The 17,097-nt window shown below is 40.2% G+C and overlaps 2 protein-coding genes across 2 annotated transcripts in view; both read right to left on the bottom strand.

Annotated features, from left to right (window-relative positions):
* Positions 1–3,425, bottom strand: part of LOC23687578 — a 30,644-nt gene extending 27,219 nt beyond the window's left edge. Inside the window, exon 1 of the mRNA XM_021842176.1 lies at positions 2,733–3,425. Coding sequence (XP_021697868.1) covers positions 2,733–3,420 — 688 coding nt within the window. The 5' untranslated portion in view covers positions 3,421–3,425. The remainder of the gene's footprint in view (positions 1–2,732) is intronic.
* Positions 3,426–3,962: 537 nt separating this feature from the next.
* Positions 3,963–16,768, bottom strand: LOC5572489 (zinc metalloproteinase nas-7). Its single transcript, XM_021842178.1, has 3 exons — positions 16,414–16,768; positions 4,144–4,577; positions 3,963–4,079 (listed from the first exon to the last, which is right to left on the bottom strand). The coding sequence occupies exons 1-3, from the start codon at positions 16,727–16,729 to the stop codon at positions 3,993–3,995; spliced, it is 837 nt and encodes a 278-aa protein (XP_021697870.1). The 5' UTR covers positions 16,730–16,768; the 3' UTR covers positions 3,963–3,992.
* Positions 16,769–17,097: the final 329 nt, after the last annotated feature.

Genomic DNA, 17,097 nt, shown 5'->3' on the forward strand with positions numbered 1-17,097 from the left:
AATGTAATTTCTGATTATTGTAGTATATTCTAACATAACTTCGCTATCTAGGACAATTTTTGTCATATTTTTCTTACTGTCCTAAACAATGTAATAAAGCAAAGAATTTCAAAGGTTTTGTCCGCCCAAAGCTAGAAACAGCGTCTGATTGTCGTATACTCTGGTGATAAACTTTCCACCTTCAAAAATCACACTTTATTGTTGTAAATTTCAGTTTGTTTGGTATCAGAGGATGGATGAGTTCTTAGAGAACGGGTTTTTCATGGTCACAATAAAATATTTTGCCAGGGTCATAGTTTTGAGGGCATTTGCGTCTTATAGGTTTGATATGCCTTTATTTATTGTTAAAGTTTAGTAAAAAATAAATACGGAGGCCTAAAACAGATTTTTGAGGATGAAATTTGTTCCTTCGGTTAGAGACAACTTATATCAATACTAGCTCATAGGTTTTGAGCAAAACGGATCAGCTTATCACACTAATATGAAGGTTCAATCAAAACTCTCCAAAATGAGCCGTTTTTTCAAAAATATGTTTAAGTCTCCAATGACCCAGGTATGAACCAATTCTATCATTTGATATGGGCGTATGCTGGAAACAAGGCCTGTGAAGTATCTCACGCCATCGTTGATGTTTTAGAAGCTTTCACCATTCAGATATTGAACTCGACGTCCGCACGATAAAATTTGAAGGTATGCTTCCAATTCCTCTCTGGTAAGGTGAAAGTAACAGATAAAAATCATGTCCAAAGCGAAAAACTGAGTCTAAATAGATTAAACAATACAAGTCATGAATAATATTTATGTTTCATTCACATTTTCTATGTAAAAACTACCATTGAACATGATATGACGATTTTCGCATTTTTTTATGGGCCATACTGTATATATCTGCAACAATCTTCGTTTTATTTTTTTTCGGAATGCATCGTCAATCTGTATATTGATTTCTAGATCACGATCGACTCAGTAACGAAATTCTAGCTGCTGCAGGTAATGTCAAAGGCTTAAAAATAAAACATAAAGCTGATAGGCTGGCAAATACAATGAAGTGTAAGAATTGTAGACGAGGAGCCTATTTTTTTCGGAAAATTACATGGAATGGAAGGAGATGAGTTTCAGAATTTACTGTTCAATATTTCGTTTTGTCGCATATATTCCTTGATTCTGCAGACGATGACTTTATTGAAATCGTCCGCAGTGCAGTAAAGCAGAGTTTCACTATTTTAAAGGTGGACAACTATTCTCCGTCGCGTCTCTCGTGAACTAGGATAAGCTTGTCATATCATGTACTCTATCCAAACGTATATGGTTTCATGTAGACAAAGAAGGAAGTTCAGATTTGTTGGTGCTGAAGCAGTGCTTGATGGAGATGTACAGTTGTGTTCAGAATAATAGTAGTGTAAGCCGATTTCTATACAAAATGCTCAAATTTGGCATTATGTTACTTTCTTTCCATAGGAGCAATCGGCATGAAATTTTGGCAGTAAACTACAAATAAAGTCAATTTCATTATCACATAATTTGTTAATCTTCACACTACCGGTTAAAAAGTTAAGCACCAGTCGAAATCGTTCAAAATAATAGTAGTTTTCATTATTTATATATCTGCTGTATTTTGAGTTTTTGAATTTTTCTAAATTTAAAGCCGATTGCTCATAGGGAAACAAAGTAACAGCATGCCAAAGTTGAATATTTTGTATGAAAATCGGCTTTCACTACTATTATTCTGAACACACTTATGACGTATGATAATAATGATAACACACGTGTACTAGCTGTGAATATCTCCTTTTATGGATTATGTAACCAGCTTATGGACCAACTTGCAAGGGTAAATAACATTTCTACACTGTTGCTTGATAAAGGCTTATCTGATTTCATAGATCAATTATTTCGTTAACAACTTCGGCAAAACACATCGCGACCCTTTATCGCAGAACACTGAAAAGTGTTTCGAAAACTAAATCAGTTTTCAATAAAAATGCAAACAGAACAACGATGAATGCAAGCATGCCTAAATGAGTCACCATTGTCAATTTTCCCTGTATAAACGCTTATTATTGGCTCTAAAAGCACATTTATTTGAGAACAGGAGCGAAAACTATTGTGTGAATAAAATAGGCGAACTTCAGTGAGCTGGTTATTTAGTGAGAATGCCGGAAGAAAAAGTTACATCATTCAGGTGGAGGTCAGCGGCCCCGTGAAAGACATTCGTGTATGTTCATGTGTATTGTACCAAATCATTCCAGATTTGAAACAAATGACTGATACTAGCTCTAAATCGACTATACAAGTTTAAAAACTATAGAAATCTATGAAAAAAAAATCTTAAGCCACTTTGGTAAGTTTAGTTAGTTGTTAATGTCTAATTATAACAACGGTAACAATTTTATACTAGTTGAGAACAGTTTGGCCAACTTTTTGAGCGTTTTTGTAGGTTTTTTCAGTGCTATTGCAAAATTTTAATGAGGATTATATTGAAATTTTAGATCTAAAACTTCAAATCAAGATTTCTCGAGATTCCTCCTAGGGATTTTTTTAAAAATTGGTCCAGAGGTGCAAAATAACCTCAGAAATCGAGCCCTGTGCTCAGAATTGATGGACAATTTTTTTGCATAATAACGGTCTGTCGGGGCACCGTGCCCAAAGCACTTGTAGCAGATTTTCTTTGATCTGCACGGTGATCAACACGTTGTAGCTCACTACGGAGCAAGTCATAAACATATTAGCACCGTTGATTAGTATCTGGAACCCGAAAATTGACGTCAGCAGCGTTTTGAGTTCGTCGATTTCATCCAGGCACTGCACAAAGAATCCAAGATTCCGCAGCGTGACTACTCGTTGAAAATGTTGAAATCGTGACAGCAGTATTTCGCCGAACAGCTGCCCGAATATCAACCGCATAGCCATATTGAACTGCAACAGGATGCGTGCCGCTACCGTAAGAGCTGTTTTGCCCGGATACATATGATTAAGTAGGATACAACGACAAAGCAAGTACAGCGTAATAAGCGAAGCGATTACTAGTTGAAGCTTGATCCACCAGATGCTGTTGGGAGGAATAGGCCGGAAGAAATGTTTCTGAAACTCTTCGTCCATCCGAATAATACGTTTGCAAAGCTCGTGCAGCTTGGTCCTCTTGGAGATTGCTACGGCCAGCGTTGGAAACTGAACAATCATAATCACGGTGTACATCAGCGTTATCGAAATGGATGACACATCCCCGAGATGGCTTCGGAACTGTATCGTCCCCATCTGCTGCCCGGTAATGAAAAGAGTTACTATTGCGACACCCGTCAGGATCACAGCATTTCTAACCATTCCCGAAGAAATGGCGTTTAAACGATGATGCTTCCTGACAATTAATACATTTGACACCAGCATACGGTTGAATGCGTTCACTAGAGATATCGCGTCCATGAGGTCGTCCGGTTGGTATGCTGTGCTACTGAATACTAATGCAATCTTGTGATTGTAACAGAATTGCAATGAGAAATAATAAAGCAATGAAAATTATGATTCATCGTTGGAATCTAGATTGTTTCAATTTAACAAACTATCTCCACGCATGCCACCAGATCATTGTGTGAAACCACATGTAAAACAAAGTGCAATACGGGGACAAATTAATTAATGGACCATTCTGGAATAGAATTGAAATTCCTTTGAATGATGTTAACGTTTCGCTGGCATTCTCTAGGAAACCTTTATAAAGGATCACTAGGAGAGATGGGATTACGAACCATGTATTGTGGCGTGAAGGAATTGTTGTTTCAGTTAGATCTTAACTAAATATACGAAATGTGATTATTTATCATAATTTTAGCCTCTATTCGATCCCAGTCCAAGTAATATAAAGATTTTCTAAGATACTTATTCTGCTTTAATCATGTTTATTGTATCTACATATTTGCAATGAGCTGAACTGTGGAGAAATGAGAAATTGAACACTAGTTTGTCCAACGTGTAACTGTTTATTTTTTTATTATCGTTCATCCATTACAATACATCGCTTTGATCCGTTTTATATCGCTGTTGGAAAATCCATTCCGCTGTCCAATTTTGCCCGAAAACTTCACCTAGATGTTTCAATGTTCCTCAATTAATAAACATTTACATTATAAAATGATACGCACGTCCTACCTTGGGGTCAATCGTATTGAATCCATTCCAGCTGAATGCCTTTCGGGAATAGTGCAGCACACTACCCAGATCGTACCCGGTGCCCAGAGTGCTGGTCCGATCTTTAGTTTCCTTCCAGAAATTCCCAATCGCGTCGAAGCGCACATTCAGGTAGTTGATGTCCACGAACTTATCCCTATCGTGGCGAGTGTGCTCGTGAAGGAATCCCAGCGCGTGCATCAACTCGTGAAGCACCGTTCCAATCTGTCGTAGGCAAGAACTTTGCAAGTTGACCACTTGGCGACCTCCCGCACGTCCAACCGTTGACCAGCAACCACTGGAAGATTTCTCGATTGCGATGAAATCCCTTTGGCTGGCCCTCGGAACGAATCGAACACAGGTCTTCTGGTGGAACATTTTGAACGCCATTTGGATGCGCTGCACATCGCTGTAACCTTCAAGGGTACGAATGCAATCAAAAAGTCAACGTCAGACTAGGGTGGTGCCTATTTCCAAACATCTTTCGTAGTCAAAATTTACAAAGTGAAAAATACTTTTGGGGTTAAATATAACATCCTGTGAAAAAATAGAATTGTTGGTGAAGATTCGGAGGTAGCGCAAAAAGTGTAAGTGCATTTTCCGTGATTTTAGGGAATTATTCATAATTTTGGTAAGTTTTCAGGTTGTTTTGATTATTTTAGAACCCACAAGTCATTCTGTTCCAATAGTATTGACAGCTTATTTTATTGTTTTAATAAAGTTTTTTTTTCTAATAAGGCTGCTTCCTTATTTTGACAGAAGTTATTTAAGATTACCGCTGCAAATGTCTACATAATTTCAACTGTCTAGCAATAACATCAAAAATTTCCTTAACCTTCCTTAGTCCCTAACAAAATGTTACGACTCAGGGTCGTTTTTGACCCGAAAATTCAAACAGCTCGCAAAAATCAGTGTGTTTAACGAATTTAGTTCTGTTAGGCTTCAATGAAGGGCACACATGTGTAGTTTTAGAAATCCTCCCGGAGATCCGGATTTGGTCACTGTAGCCACCGGGAACCTGCTACATCTGAAAAAAGTGCCTTTAGTGACCCTTACTTTGACGACCTGTAGTTTCGTAACTAAACAAGTAATCTGAACCGTCCTCATATTGTTGAATAGGTAGTCACGTGGACTGTGAATAGAGATCCTCATATCACTTAGTTATTCATACCCGGTTCCGGAAACCCGGAACATCCGAAATGTAAGTTTCCATCGCAGTTCTGTATATGTTATTCACATCGGTACTATTCGGTTGATGGATATTTTGGCATAATTTTTTCTGCAATAAGGAACCAATTACCGGCGCACATTCCCTGAAAAATTCGGTCCAGTATGGTCCATGCGGAACGGATTCCTGGAGTCCCGGAAGGTGGCCAATCTGGACAATTCGATGAAATTACTCAGATTTGAACCCCAAACCCAAATGAATTGTGCCCAATTCTTAACGATTTTTTATGTTCGGATGTATTTTGCCAAAAGAATGAACGGATGGTTATTCTGGTCCTTTTGAAGCACCGGAATGGCCACCGTGAAACCCGTAATATGGAACCACAAAGTTTTAACACCAAAAGTAGGCATGCACAGCTAAAAATATGTTGTAAATTTAAGTTTATTTTCATGCACATATTTGGAGCATCAAAATAAACGTAAATTTCAACGACCAATCCATTATTTTTCAATCGAATTCACTTTAAATTTACACGATCATGTAATAATCAACCATTTTTAGTTGAAAATTGAATGTATATTCATTTAAATTTAAATGATGCTGTAATAACACACGAATTCGATTTATTTTTACAGTAGGCTTCAGTTTACATTACATTGAAAATTAAATATTTTTTTCTGTGTGCGACGGCTCATTCTTCATGATTTTGAATACATGTGACTCTTCTAGTTCAATTATTGATGAATGACCACTCTGGCTCATTGTAACCACGAAATAACCCAGGAATGGCGACCGGAGATACCCGTGTTGTGCGATATTTAAATTGTTGTACCAAAATTAGACATGCGACGACTCAATCTTCATGATTTTGAACACCAGTGACTCTTCTAGTTCAATCATTGATGAATGACCACTTTGGCTATTTTGGCCCATCGAAATAACCCAGGAATGAACACCGGAGACACCCGTATTGTGGGACATTTCAGTTTTTGTATCAAAACTAGGTATGCGACGGTTAACTCTTTATGATTTTGGATACCTGTGACACTTCTAGTTCAATTTTAGATGAATGACCACTCCGGATCATTGTTACCACGAAATAACCCAGAAATGGCCACCGGAGATACCCGTATTGTGGGACAATTCAGTTTTTGTACCAAAACCAGGCATGCGACGACTCAATCTTCATGATATTGAATACCTGTGACTCTTCTAGTTATAGATAAATGACCACTTGACAACATAAATAACTCAGGAACAACCACCGGAGATATCCGTATTAAAGAATATTTTAGTTTTTGTACCAAAACTAGGCATGCGACGGGTCATTCTTCATGGTTTTGAATACCTGTGAATTTTCTAGTTCAATTATTGATTTCAATTTTGAAATGGGTCGAAAAAGACCCAAGGTCCTTACTAAGTTTAAAACTCTTGCAGGATTTTCAAGAACCTTGAAGCACAAACCTCAATCAAACTATGTTTAAACTTGCTCCAATCATAAAACCGTGTTCGACAAAAGTTCGTAGAATTGAATAAACTACTAGGTATGGTCCTTCGGAAATCTAGGGGGTTGGTGTCAGGCCCTGCAAGCCAACCGTAAAAACACATCAGCACAGGAACGTCAACGAGAGAATACGGATTGGAATAATCGGCAAAGACCACAGCGACGAAAAGGGACTAGCGATTGGAAACGTGGTACGTGGAACTGCAAATCTCTCAACTTCATTGGAAGTACTCGCATACTCTACGATATAATGACCAGCGGTTTCGACATCGTAGCGCTGCAGGAGGTGTGCTGGACAGGAGCATTGGTGCGAACGTTTAGAGGTAATCATACCATCTACTAGAGCTGCGGCAACACACGCGAGCTGGGAACTGCTTTCATAGTGATGGGTGATATGCAAAGGCGCGTGATCGGGTGGTGGCCGATCATTGAACGAATGTGCAAGTTAAGAATCAAAGGCCGATTCTTTAACTTCAGCATAATCAACGTGCATAGCCCACACTCCGGAAGCACTGATGATGACAAGGTCGCATTTTACGCGCAGCTCGAACGCGAGTACGACCGCTGCCCAAGCCACGACGTCAAGATCATCATAGGAGATTTGAACGCTCAGGTTGGCCAGGAGGAGGAGTTCAGACCGACGATTGGAAAGTTCAGCGCCCACCGGCTGACGAACAAGAACGACCTACGACTGATAGATTTTGCCGCCTCCAAGAATATGGCCATTCGTAGCACCTATTTCCAGCACAGCCTCCCGTATCGGTACACCTGGAGATCACCTCAGCAGACAGAATCGCAAATCGACCACGTTTTGATCGATGGACGGCACTTCTCCGACATAACCGACGTCAGAACCTATCGTGGCGCTAACATTGACTCCGACCACTACCTGGTGATGGTGAAACTGCGCCCAAAACTATCCGTCATCAATGATGTACGGTACCGACGCCCACCCCGGTACAATCTCGAGCGGCTGAAACAACCGGATGTCGCCAATGTGTACGCGCAGCATCTTGAGGCAGCGTTGCCGGATGAGGGCGAGCTCGATAGGGCCCCTCTTGAGGACTGTTGGAGGACAGTCAAAGCAGCCATTAACGACGCTGCCGAAAGCATTGTCGGATATGTAGAACGGAGCTCAAGAAACGATTGGTTCGGCGAGGAGTGCCAGGAGGTTTTAGAGGAGAAGAATGCAGCGTGGGCTGCAATGCTGCAGCATGGTACGCGGCAAAACGTGGAACGATACAGACTGAAGCGGAAACAGCAAACCCGCCTATTCCGGGACAAAAAGCGTCGCCTGGACGAGGTGGAATGCCAAGAGATGGAGTTGCTGTACCGTTCTGAAGGAACGCGGAAGTTCTATCAGAAGCTCAACACATCCCGCAATGGCTTCGTGCCGCGAGCTGAAATGTGCCGGGATAAGGATGGGAGCATCTTGACGGACGGACGCGAGGTGATCGAAAGGTGGAAGCAGCACTACGATGAACACCTTAAGGGCGCAGAGAACACAGGCACAGAAGGTCAGGACAGCGGAGGCGATGGCTACGTCAGCACAGCGGACAGTGGAAACCAACCAGCTCCCACGATGGGGGAAGTTAAGGATGCCATTCAACAGCTCAAGAACAACAAGGCCGCTGGCAATGATGGTATCGGAGCCGAACTCATCAAGATGGGCCCGGACAGGTTGGCCGCTTGTCTGCATCGGCTGATAGTCAGAATCTGGGAAACGGAACAACTACCGGAGGAGTGGAAGCAAGGCGTTATATGCCCTATTTACAAAAAGGGCGACAAACTGGAGTGTGAAAATTATCGTGCAATCACCATCCTAAACGCCGCCTACAAAGTGCTATCCCAGATTCTCTTCCGTCGTCTATCACCTATAGCAAACGAGGTCGTGGGAAGTTATCAAGCAGGTTTCATCGACGGCCGCTCGACAACGGATCAGATCTTTTCCGTGCGGCAAATCCTCCAGAAATGCCGTGAGTACCAGGTCCCTACGCACCATTTGTTCATCGATTTCAAGGCGGCATACGATAGTATCGACCGCGTAGAGGTATGGAAAATCATGGACGAGAACAGCTTTCCCGGGAAGCTCACAAGATTGATCAGAGCAACGATGGACGGTGTGCAAAACTGCGTGAAGTTCTCGGGCGAACACTCCAGTTCGTTCGAGTCTCGGCGGGGACTACGACAGGACGATGAACTTTCGTGCCTGTTGTTCAATATTGCGCTTGAAGATGTTATGCGGAGAGCCGGACTTAACAGTCGAGGCACGATTTTCACGAGATCCGGACAATTTGTTTGCTTCGCGGACGACATGGATATTATTGGGAGAAAATTTGAAACGGTGGCAGATTTGTTCACCCGCCTAAAACGTGAAGTAACAAGAGTCGGGCTAATGGTGAATGCGTCGAAAACAAAGTACATGCTGGTTGGCGGAACTGAGCGCGACAGGGCCCGCCTAGGAAGCAGTGTTACGATAGACGGAGATACCATCGAGGTGTTGGACGAGTTTGTCTACCTCGGATCCTTGTTGACGGCTGACAACAATGTTAGTCGGGAAATACGAAGGCGCATCATCAGCGGAAGTCGTGCCTACTATGGGCTCCAGAAGAAACTGCGGTCAAGAAAGATTCACCCCCGCACCAAATGTACGATGTACAAAACGCTCATAAGACCGGTAGTCCTCTATGGGCATGAGGCGTGGACTATGCTCGAGGAGGACTTGCAAGCTCTTGGGGTTTTCGAACGCCGAGTGCTTAGGACGATCTTCGGCGGCGTGCAGTAAGACGGCGTGAGGCGGCGAAGGATGAACCACGAGCTTGCTCAACTCTACGGCGCTCCCAGTATCCTGAAGGTAGTTAAAGCTGGAAGAATATGCTGGGCAGGGCATGTTGCAAGAATGCCGGACAACAACCCTGTAAAGATGGTGTTCGCTACGAATCCGGTCGGAACAAGAAGGCGTGGGGCGCAGCGAGCTAGGTGGGTTGACCAGGTGCACCAGGAACTGGAGAGCGTGGGTCACAGTCGAGGATGGAGAGAAGCGGCCATGAACCGAGTGAATTGGCGAATAATTGTTGGCGAAGCTTTATCAAGATAATTGATGTAAAGCCAAATAAGTAAGTAAGTAGGGGTATCACTGATTAATGAACTGGTCATTCGATAAGCGCCCTTTTTTATCCAGTTGGCGGATCTTTCGAGTTTCAATAATCTTGGTATCTTTGGCAATGGACCGATGCACGAATTCATTATTTGACGTGACTGTGTTATTTGAGTGACCATGGCAACAAGTGAATTCGTCACCGCTTAAACATCAAATTAGTAAACTCGTGCATTGGTCCATACGTGTTAAGTTGAGAATGACAATATATCTTCTTGTTCTTAAGGTGACACCGATTAAACTGAAAATTTATTGGGTTGTGCACTACATATATCCAGCTTTAAACGCTAGCTATAAATCAACAAGGGGTGATTCAATTTTGACATTTCTTGTGTACATATTTTATAGCTAGGTCTTAGCAAGCACTGGTTTTATGTTGTTGATTGAACTGTCATTAATTTTCACTTGATGTGTTTTGCAGTAGCAATAATTAAGATCCATTAGAAGTTTCCTTATGCAAACGAGTTATCATACAATTTTTGGACAGTCGGACTTTTAGGTGTGGATTGTGTAAACCAGTGATTTTCAAAGTGGGCGAATTCGCATTCCGGGGGGCGATTTTCATGCTCAAGGGGCGAAAATTTGTAATACAGAGTTTGGGGGGTGCAATATCCAGAAAGGAGGCGAAAAAACTAACACGGGAGCATTTGAAAATAATTACTCATAACCTTTAGAGGACACACATCTGAAGGATAATCAATTCCAAACTTAACTAATTCCAGGAAAATATACCTTAGATCGTTATATCTCTAATTATGCTCATTTTAAAGTTATCAATTGTTTTTATCATTGATGATTGTCAAACACAAAATGTCAGTGTTATGCATGCAGGTTTTTTTTTTTTAAATCATGTGCAATTTAAAGAATGATCGATATTTGAGATTTTCACAAGGTCGGACTGATTAGTCACAGATAACAACTAGAACACCCAACATATTTTGGATGTACAAGACATGCATCTGTGAATTTTTAGGAAATTTTGCCAATCCCCATTATTTTATATGAGGATTTTGTTTTTGTATGGGAACTTTGAGGTTAGGAAGCTAACAGTACCCGATTTGAAGTTTCGGTTGCACTCATCATCCTCATCATTCTTATCACCGAAAATGGCCATTTTCGGCGTTATGAAATTTGTGAACAAACCCTAATTGAATCACGTATCAGGGGGGCGATTCCATATAAGTATTGGCCTCAAGGGGGCGAAAGTTTAAAAAGTTTGGGAAGCACTGGTGTAAACTTACGAGTGAGAGAATTGAGCGCTTTTCCACGGAAGCATAGAAATTTAATCAATTGGCTATCGAGAAATTAAAGTTCCAAAATTTTGCTTGACTCGCTACAAACTGGAAGGTTTGCAAGGAAGCCAGCAGGTTTCACTTTCTGAGCAATGGAATTATTTTAATTTTTAAGGTCCCTGGCAAGCAGCCGTGCGCTATATTCTCGCAATCTTAATCAATTTAACGGGGGACTCAGTGCCATCTCACTCGTATTTGTGATAGAATTGGCTAAGAAGTCCTGAGTCTAAAGTTATTTCTATTCCCACAAACCTCTATGAAGAATATGGAATTATAATATCATAAGTAACGATGGATCCGAAGTTACAAATAACAAATAACCTGCCTTTCATCCCTACTCACATTAATAGTACGAATGCTAATCAATGGAAAATTTAATCAGTTTTCTTGATAATTAATGAAAATGATCGGCCTACAACCAGGCTCAGATGTCTTTTTTTTATGGAGCAAGTATTATGCACTCCGTCAATCATTGGTGATTCAATAAATCTTGCTGAAAGCGTTTATTGTTTCTGCAACAAATCCATAACTTACATTTTCAATTTGATAACTAGTAATCCTCTTTAATGCACCTAAAATAAACAACAATTTGGGAAAAATACAAAAAAGAATTTATGAGATCTGAAGTTTTTTCAAGAAATTTCATATCTAATATGAGCAATTCTCGCTGAAACCAGGCCGCCATCGGCACCCATCGTTGGAATTCCAATTTTATGTCACTAATCGCTAGTTTTCGATAAAACTTAAGGGTGGTCCTTTCTGTTTTCTCAAATTGATGGACCCCTCGTACGCCAGCTAGCTGAACAGTTTGCGAAAAACACTTGGAACACATAGCAAGCTTAGTGGCATCGTATAGAGTAAGGATATAGCTTTCATTTGAACTTGAAAAAATTTTGGCGGCCATTTTGAATTTGGCCGCCATCTTGAATTTTGTTAGAAAAATCGATTTTTCACCATTAGCGCACCGCTAGTTTTGAATTCTGAGATCAACATCAGAAAGCTGAGGAAAAATTGCGTAAGATAGGCTACAAAAACTAGGTGAGCAAAGGTATTTACCCTATGATATGAACGATTTTCTAAATCATGTTCTACTATTTGAGGTATATGGCGAGTGCAATCAATGCAAACATATTTTTTGTACAACAAAGAAACAAGTTTTCAATCGTTGGTGTATTATTTGAGACAGATTGTTCATATATTCTTTTTGTATTTTTTACACTTTCGTTGTTGTCTCCTGGAAACATGGTCGTCAACATCAAAAGTGTTGTCCACCACAAAGGTTGCTGTGATCCAACTATAAAAAAAAAATATAGTGAAGGCAAGAAATGTCAGGAAGGGGTGATTCAAATATTATGGTATGCTAGAGTAAAAAGCTGGATACAATTATAGTGATACATTTTTCGCATCAATATATTGAGTGGTTCTTGAGATTTGCTTCTTCAAATGGAAAGGGTGATTATAATACCGTCCCGTGCGGCCTTAAGATTACTTATTAGTTTTCTAGTTCACCACGCTCTCACTGAAGACTGTTCTTGCAAATTTTTGTACTGCATTACTTCTTGGGAAAAAAGGGTCATTTGGGGAACTGGCGTTCGGTGAAACGACATTCGGGGAAAAGTAACACAATCCAAATCAAGTATGGACCGATGCACGAGTTCACTATTTGACGTTTGAGCGGTGCCGTGTTAATTACGTGACCATGACAACGAGTGAATTCGGCACCGCTCAAACGTCAAATTAGTAAACTCGTGTATCGGTCCATTATGGGGAAATTCAGCCCGAGGCTGGTTCATTCCAGCCAACTGAATGGTCGATTTTAAGAAAGATAAAAAACAAGTCCTTATATTTTCGTTAAAATATGTAACAACAATATTTTTATTGTTATTCAAAATATCTGAAAGGTTATAATTTCGTGATATTGGGCAGTATGTGTATAAAATGTAGTAAAGTTGAGTTTACAACATTCTCGGTAGTAAATGCTACATGTGGAACACGAGTGGAACATGTTTGTGTCATTTTACTTCACTACATCTTTCAGCATACTACAAGCAACACGTGGGTATAAATGAAAGGAGCATTTACTACAAAGCTACTGGTAGTTAGTTTCAGAGGTTGCTACTCGTACTTTAAGATTTTTTAATTGAATGGAATAACTAAAATGTGAGTAAAAATCATGGAAAAATAATGTCAGCTTCGATATTTTCGATATTTTCGTAAAAAACTAAGATTTCAAAAAGAGTTTTAAGATTTCGGTAAGGTTATTGTAGTAATTTTGAATTTTCCCGTAAATTTTGGCAATTCAGGTACTTATGAAATAATAGTGAACTTTACGTGAGAATAGTGACATTCAAGGTTCTCGGATTTCCTTTGGAGTTTCAGAAATGTTTTATATTACCTAGTTATTTTTCAATAAAATGAAAAAGTAAGGCCTGTACTGGCCAGATAAGGGTTGATTTTATAAAAACGCATTTTTTTTATGTAAAATTTTATTTTATCAAAAAAATGCCACTAATGATATTTCAAATATCTCAAAGAAAAATACAAAAATATCCTTTTGTACCGAGGGAAATGTTGAAAAACAAAATCTTTACTCACATAGTGATGAGGCCATCACATTTTGGTTTTGTAATTAAAAGACAAAACCCCATTTTGGCTACCATTTAGACTGCTAAGGCCGAGAATATCCCCCTTTTGCAATATCAAATTATTTCCATTGATTAGCTTCCTATAAATTCTCTTTTGTTGGCTCCATGAGTTTGCAAAGTTCACGAATTTATCTAGAATTGAAGACGAACAGACCATGGACTCGTATTGACCTCATTCTATGCTAGAGAATTCAACAATGATGAATGTATCATTCATCATATTCAATGTACAGGGGATAGGCAAAATGATTGAGATAGGCAAAATTTTGCCCAAATTCAAATGCTTATAACTTTATGAAAAATGGATGAAATTGGATGCATCTGGAAGCAGTCGACGGCAAATTTGGTCCAGTTTTAGGAACTTCCTTGGCCATGCATATTGGCCACTGGACACCGGAGATGTTCCGGATTTTCTGAGGTCATGTCCAAATGTCATTTTTTCTGTCGCTTCTATTTTTGTGCGGTGTAAAGTTCGATAGATGTTTGCAATTTTCCTAGAAACTAGAACTAATAGGAAGTTAAATGCCACCGGACGCATTAAGATTGGTTGGAAATCTTCAGAAATATGACCATTTCCGTAAAACTGGTTCTTGAAAGCATGGTCAGTCATGTTTGTATTTCCAATCATGTTAATATTATACGGAGCTATATCCAAGCGGACACTAACCTTAAAAATGATGATTCCTGCAGCATATTCAGAACCATTAGATCAGATACACAGACCCGGGGAATGTGGCCGATTCGGAACATGTCCGTTCATCTGTTTAGAATCACATTCTACCATAAACAGTAAGATCCATGGGACTTGGAAAATGGCGATCATTTTCAGAACCACATGATGTAATAACCACTCTATAGTAAATTCCAGGGGCTCCTAGAGATGTGGCCAATTCGAAACATGACCTCATCCCCCAGGGCCCATGGAACCTACTATACAGTGGTCGTATAAATAAGTTGCGCTGTAAATACTTCTTTTAGCATCACCTTCAAAAATCTTGATGTTTATACCCATATTGATGTGTTTTCGGGCATGTTTTGAATTGGCCACATCCCCCGGGGCACCTGGAACCTACTATAAAGTGGTCATGGCAGCCGGTGATGCTGGAAATGCTTCGGAAAGCATAACCTTTGAAAATCATGAAGTTTGATGCCTATATTGATATGGTTCCGGATATGTTCCTAATTGGCCACTTCCTCCAGGGCACCTGGAACGTTCTATAGAGTGGTCTGTGCATCTAATGGTTCTGAATACGCTGCAGGAAACATCATTTTTAAGGTTGGTGTCCGCTTGGATATAGCTCCGGATAATATTTACATGATTTGAAATACAAACATGACTGACCATGCTTTCCGGAACCAGTTTTACGGAAATGGTCATATTTCTGAAGATTTCCAACCAATCTTAATGCGTCCAGTGGCATTCAACTTCCTATTAGTTCTAGTTTCTAGGAAAATTGCAAACATCTATCTAACTTTACACCGCACAAAAATACAAGCGACAGAAAAAATGACATTTGGACATGACCTCAGAAAATCCGGAACATCTCCGGTGTCCAGTGGCAAATATGCATGGCCCAGAAAGTTCCTAAAACTGGACCAAATTTGCCGTCGACTGCTTCCAGATGCATCCAATTTCATCCATTTTTCATAAAGTTATAAGCATTTGAATTTGGGCAAAATTTTGCCTATCTCAATCATTTTGCCTATCCCCTGTATTCTCATAAAGATCATTGAATGTATTCTTATACAGATCATTGAAAGGTCCTCATCGTGTGTATTATTTTTTTACTGATTCTTGATATTGCTAAAAACTAATGTAATTAGTTACTAGAAAGATAATAAAATGGTTGAAAATAAAAAAAATGAAACTCGTTAACTACCATGATATGTACAAACAAATGTAAACAGTGAAAATTCTTGACAGTTCAATCAACAATCTTAAATTCCAGCCTGCTAAGAGCAAGCTATAAAACTTGTAGGTAAGAAATGTCAAATTCAATTCACCCCCCGTAGTTTATTAGCTGGCGTAAAAAGCTGGATAATTCGTAGTTGCTACTCCGTGATTGATCTGAACAATCGGGCTTGGGATTAGCTTACCATTATCAATGTGTACAAATCAAGAACTCCAGTTTTAATAGTCAACAACGGCACCGGCCACGTCCTTATGGTCCTCAGGGGAGGAATGTTAATTAGACAACCATTGTTACTAAAAATCGAAGAATCTCCTGCATTTCCATAATTGTTATGGAAACCATATCGCGCCTAATAGGATTCGCGATATTACACGATAAACGTATTGTACGCCGAACAAGTGTTTATCGCTTGTCTCCGCAGGAGCACAGGATCGCGCTCTAAACCTTCACCAAAACATCTATTTTTTTCACAGAGTATTATTGAAGCATTTTCAAGTTTTAAATTTTGACTAGGTACGGAAGATTTTTGAATCAAAACAATCCCCATCCAAATGTCGGACGCCAAAATCTTACCGAAACTGTCGCTTATTTTGTACGGCACGACAGCCTTCGCCCATTTTCTGCTTTTGAATTTCACCGCGTTCTTCGCAAGCACCGGTTGATAAAGATCACCCTGTACAAACGGTCCCATCTCTTCCGGATTGATGCTTCCGTCGTCGTCGCTCCACTCTTCCAGCAGCTTTTCGGTATGATTCCTCGTCTCCACCACAAGATACATCTCTTCGCCCAACTGGGAAAACTCGAAATCGAACGGTTCGTCCTCAGCTTCGATGGGGGCGCCGAGGACGGCAACCACCTGAAGTGCCAACAGACCGATCGTTAGGAACATCCTTTCGCGTAGAATTATCGTGACGTTCTGTCTAAATAATTTATGGGGCACTTACTCATCGGAACACGACTGTTGCTGATGGATCAAACAATCATCTCTCCATTAGCCCGAAGGAAGCACCATTGAGTGGGAGTAACACTACTAGCGGTACCGAGTGTACGATTTGGTGATAAAAGGTTCAATTAATTAAATTTGATTACACACCGGTGTGCGGCGTCAATGGGCGGCATCGTGATCTGGAACTTGGCACTTGTGGCGTTGTAGATCTGGGTCATTGTTAACAACACCAATGATGCAACGCTGATAGCATAGTTGTGTACGCATTTCGAAGTCGCGAAGGTGTGAAATGGCTCGATGCTAAGCTCAAT

Source organism: Aedes aegypti, chromosome 2 (genome assembly GCF_002204515.2).
Source record: "Aedes aegypti strain LVP_AGWG chromosome 2, AaegL5.0 Primary Assembly, whole genome shotgun sequence".
In the NCBI taxonomy this organism is placed as follows: Eukaryota; Metazoa; Arthropoda; class Insecta; order Diptera; family Culicidae; genus Aedes; species Aedes aegypti.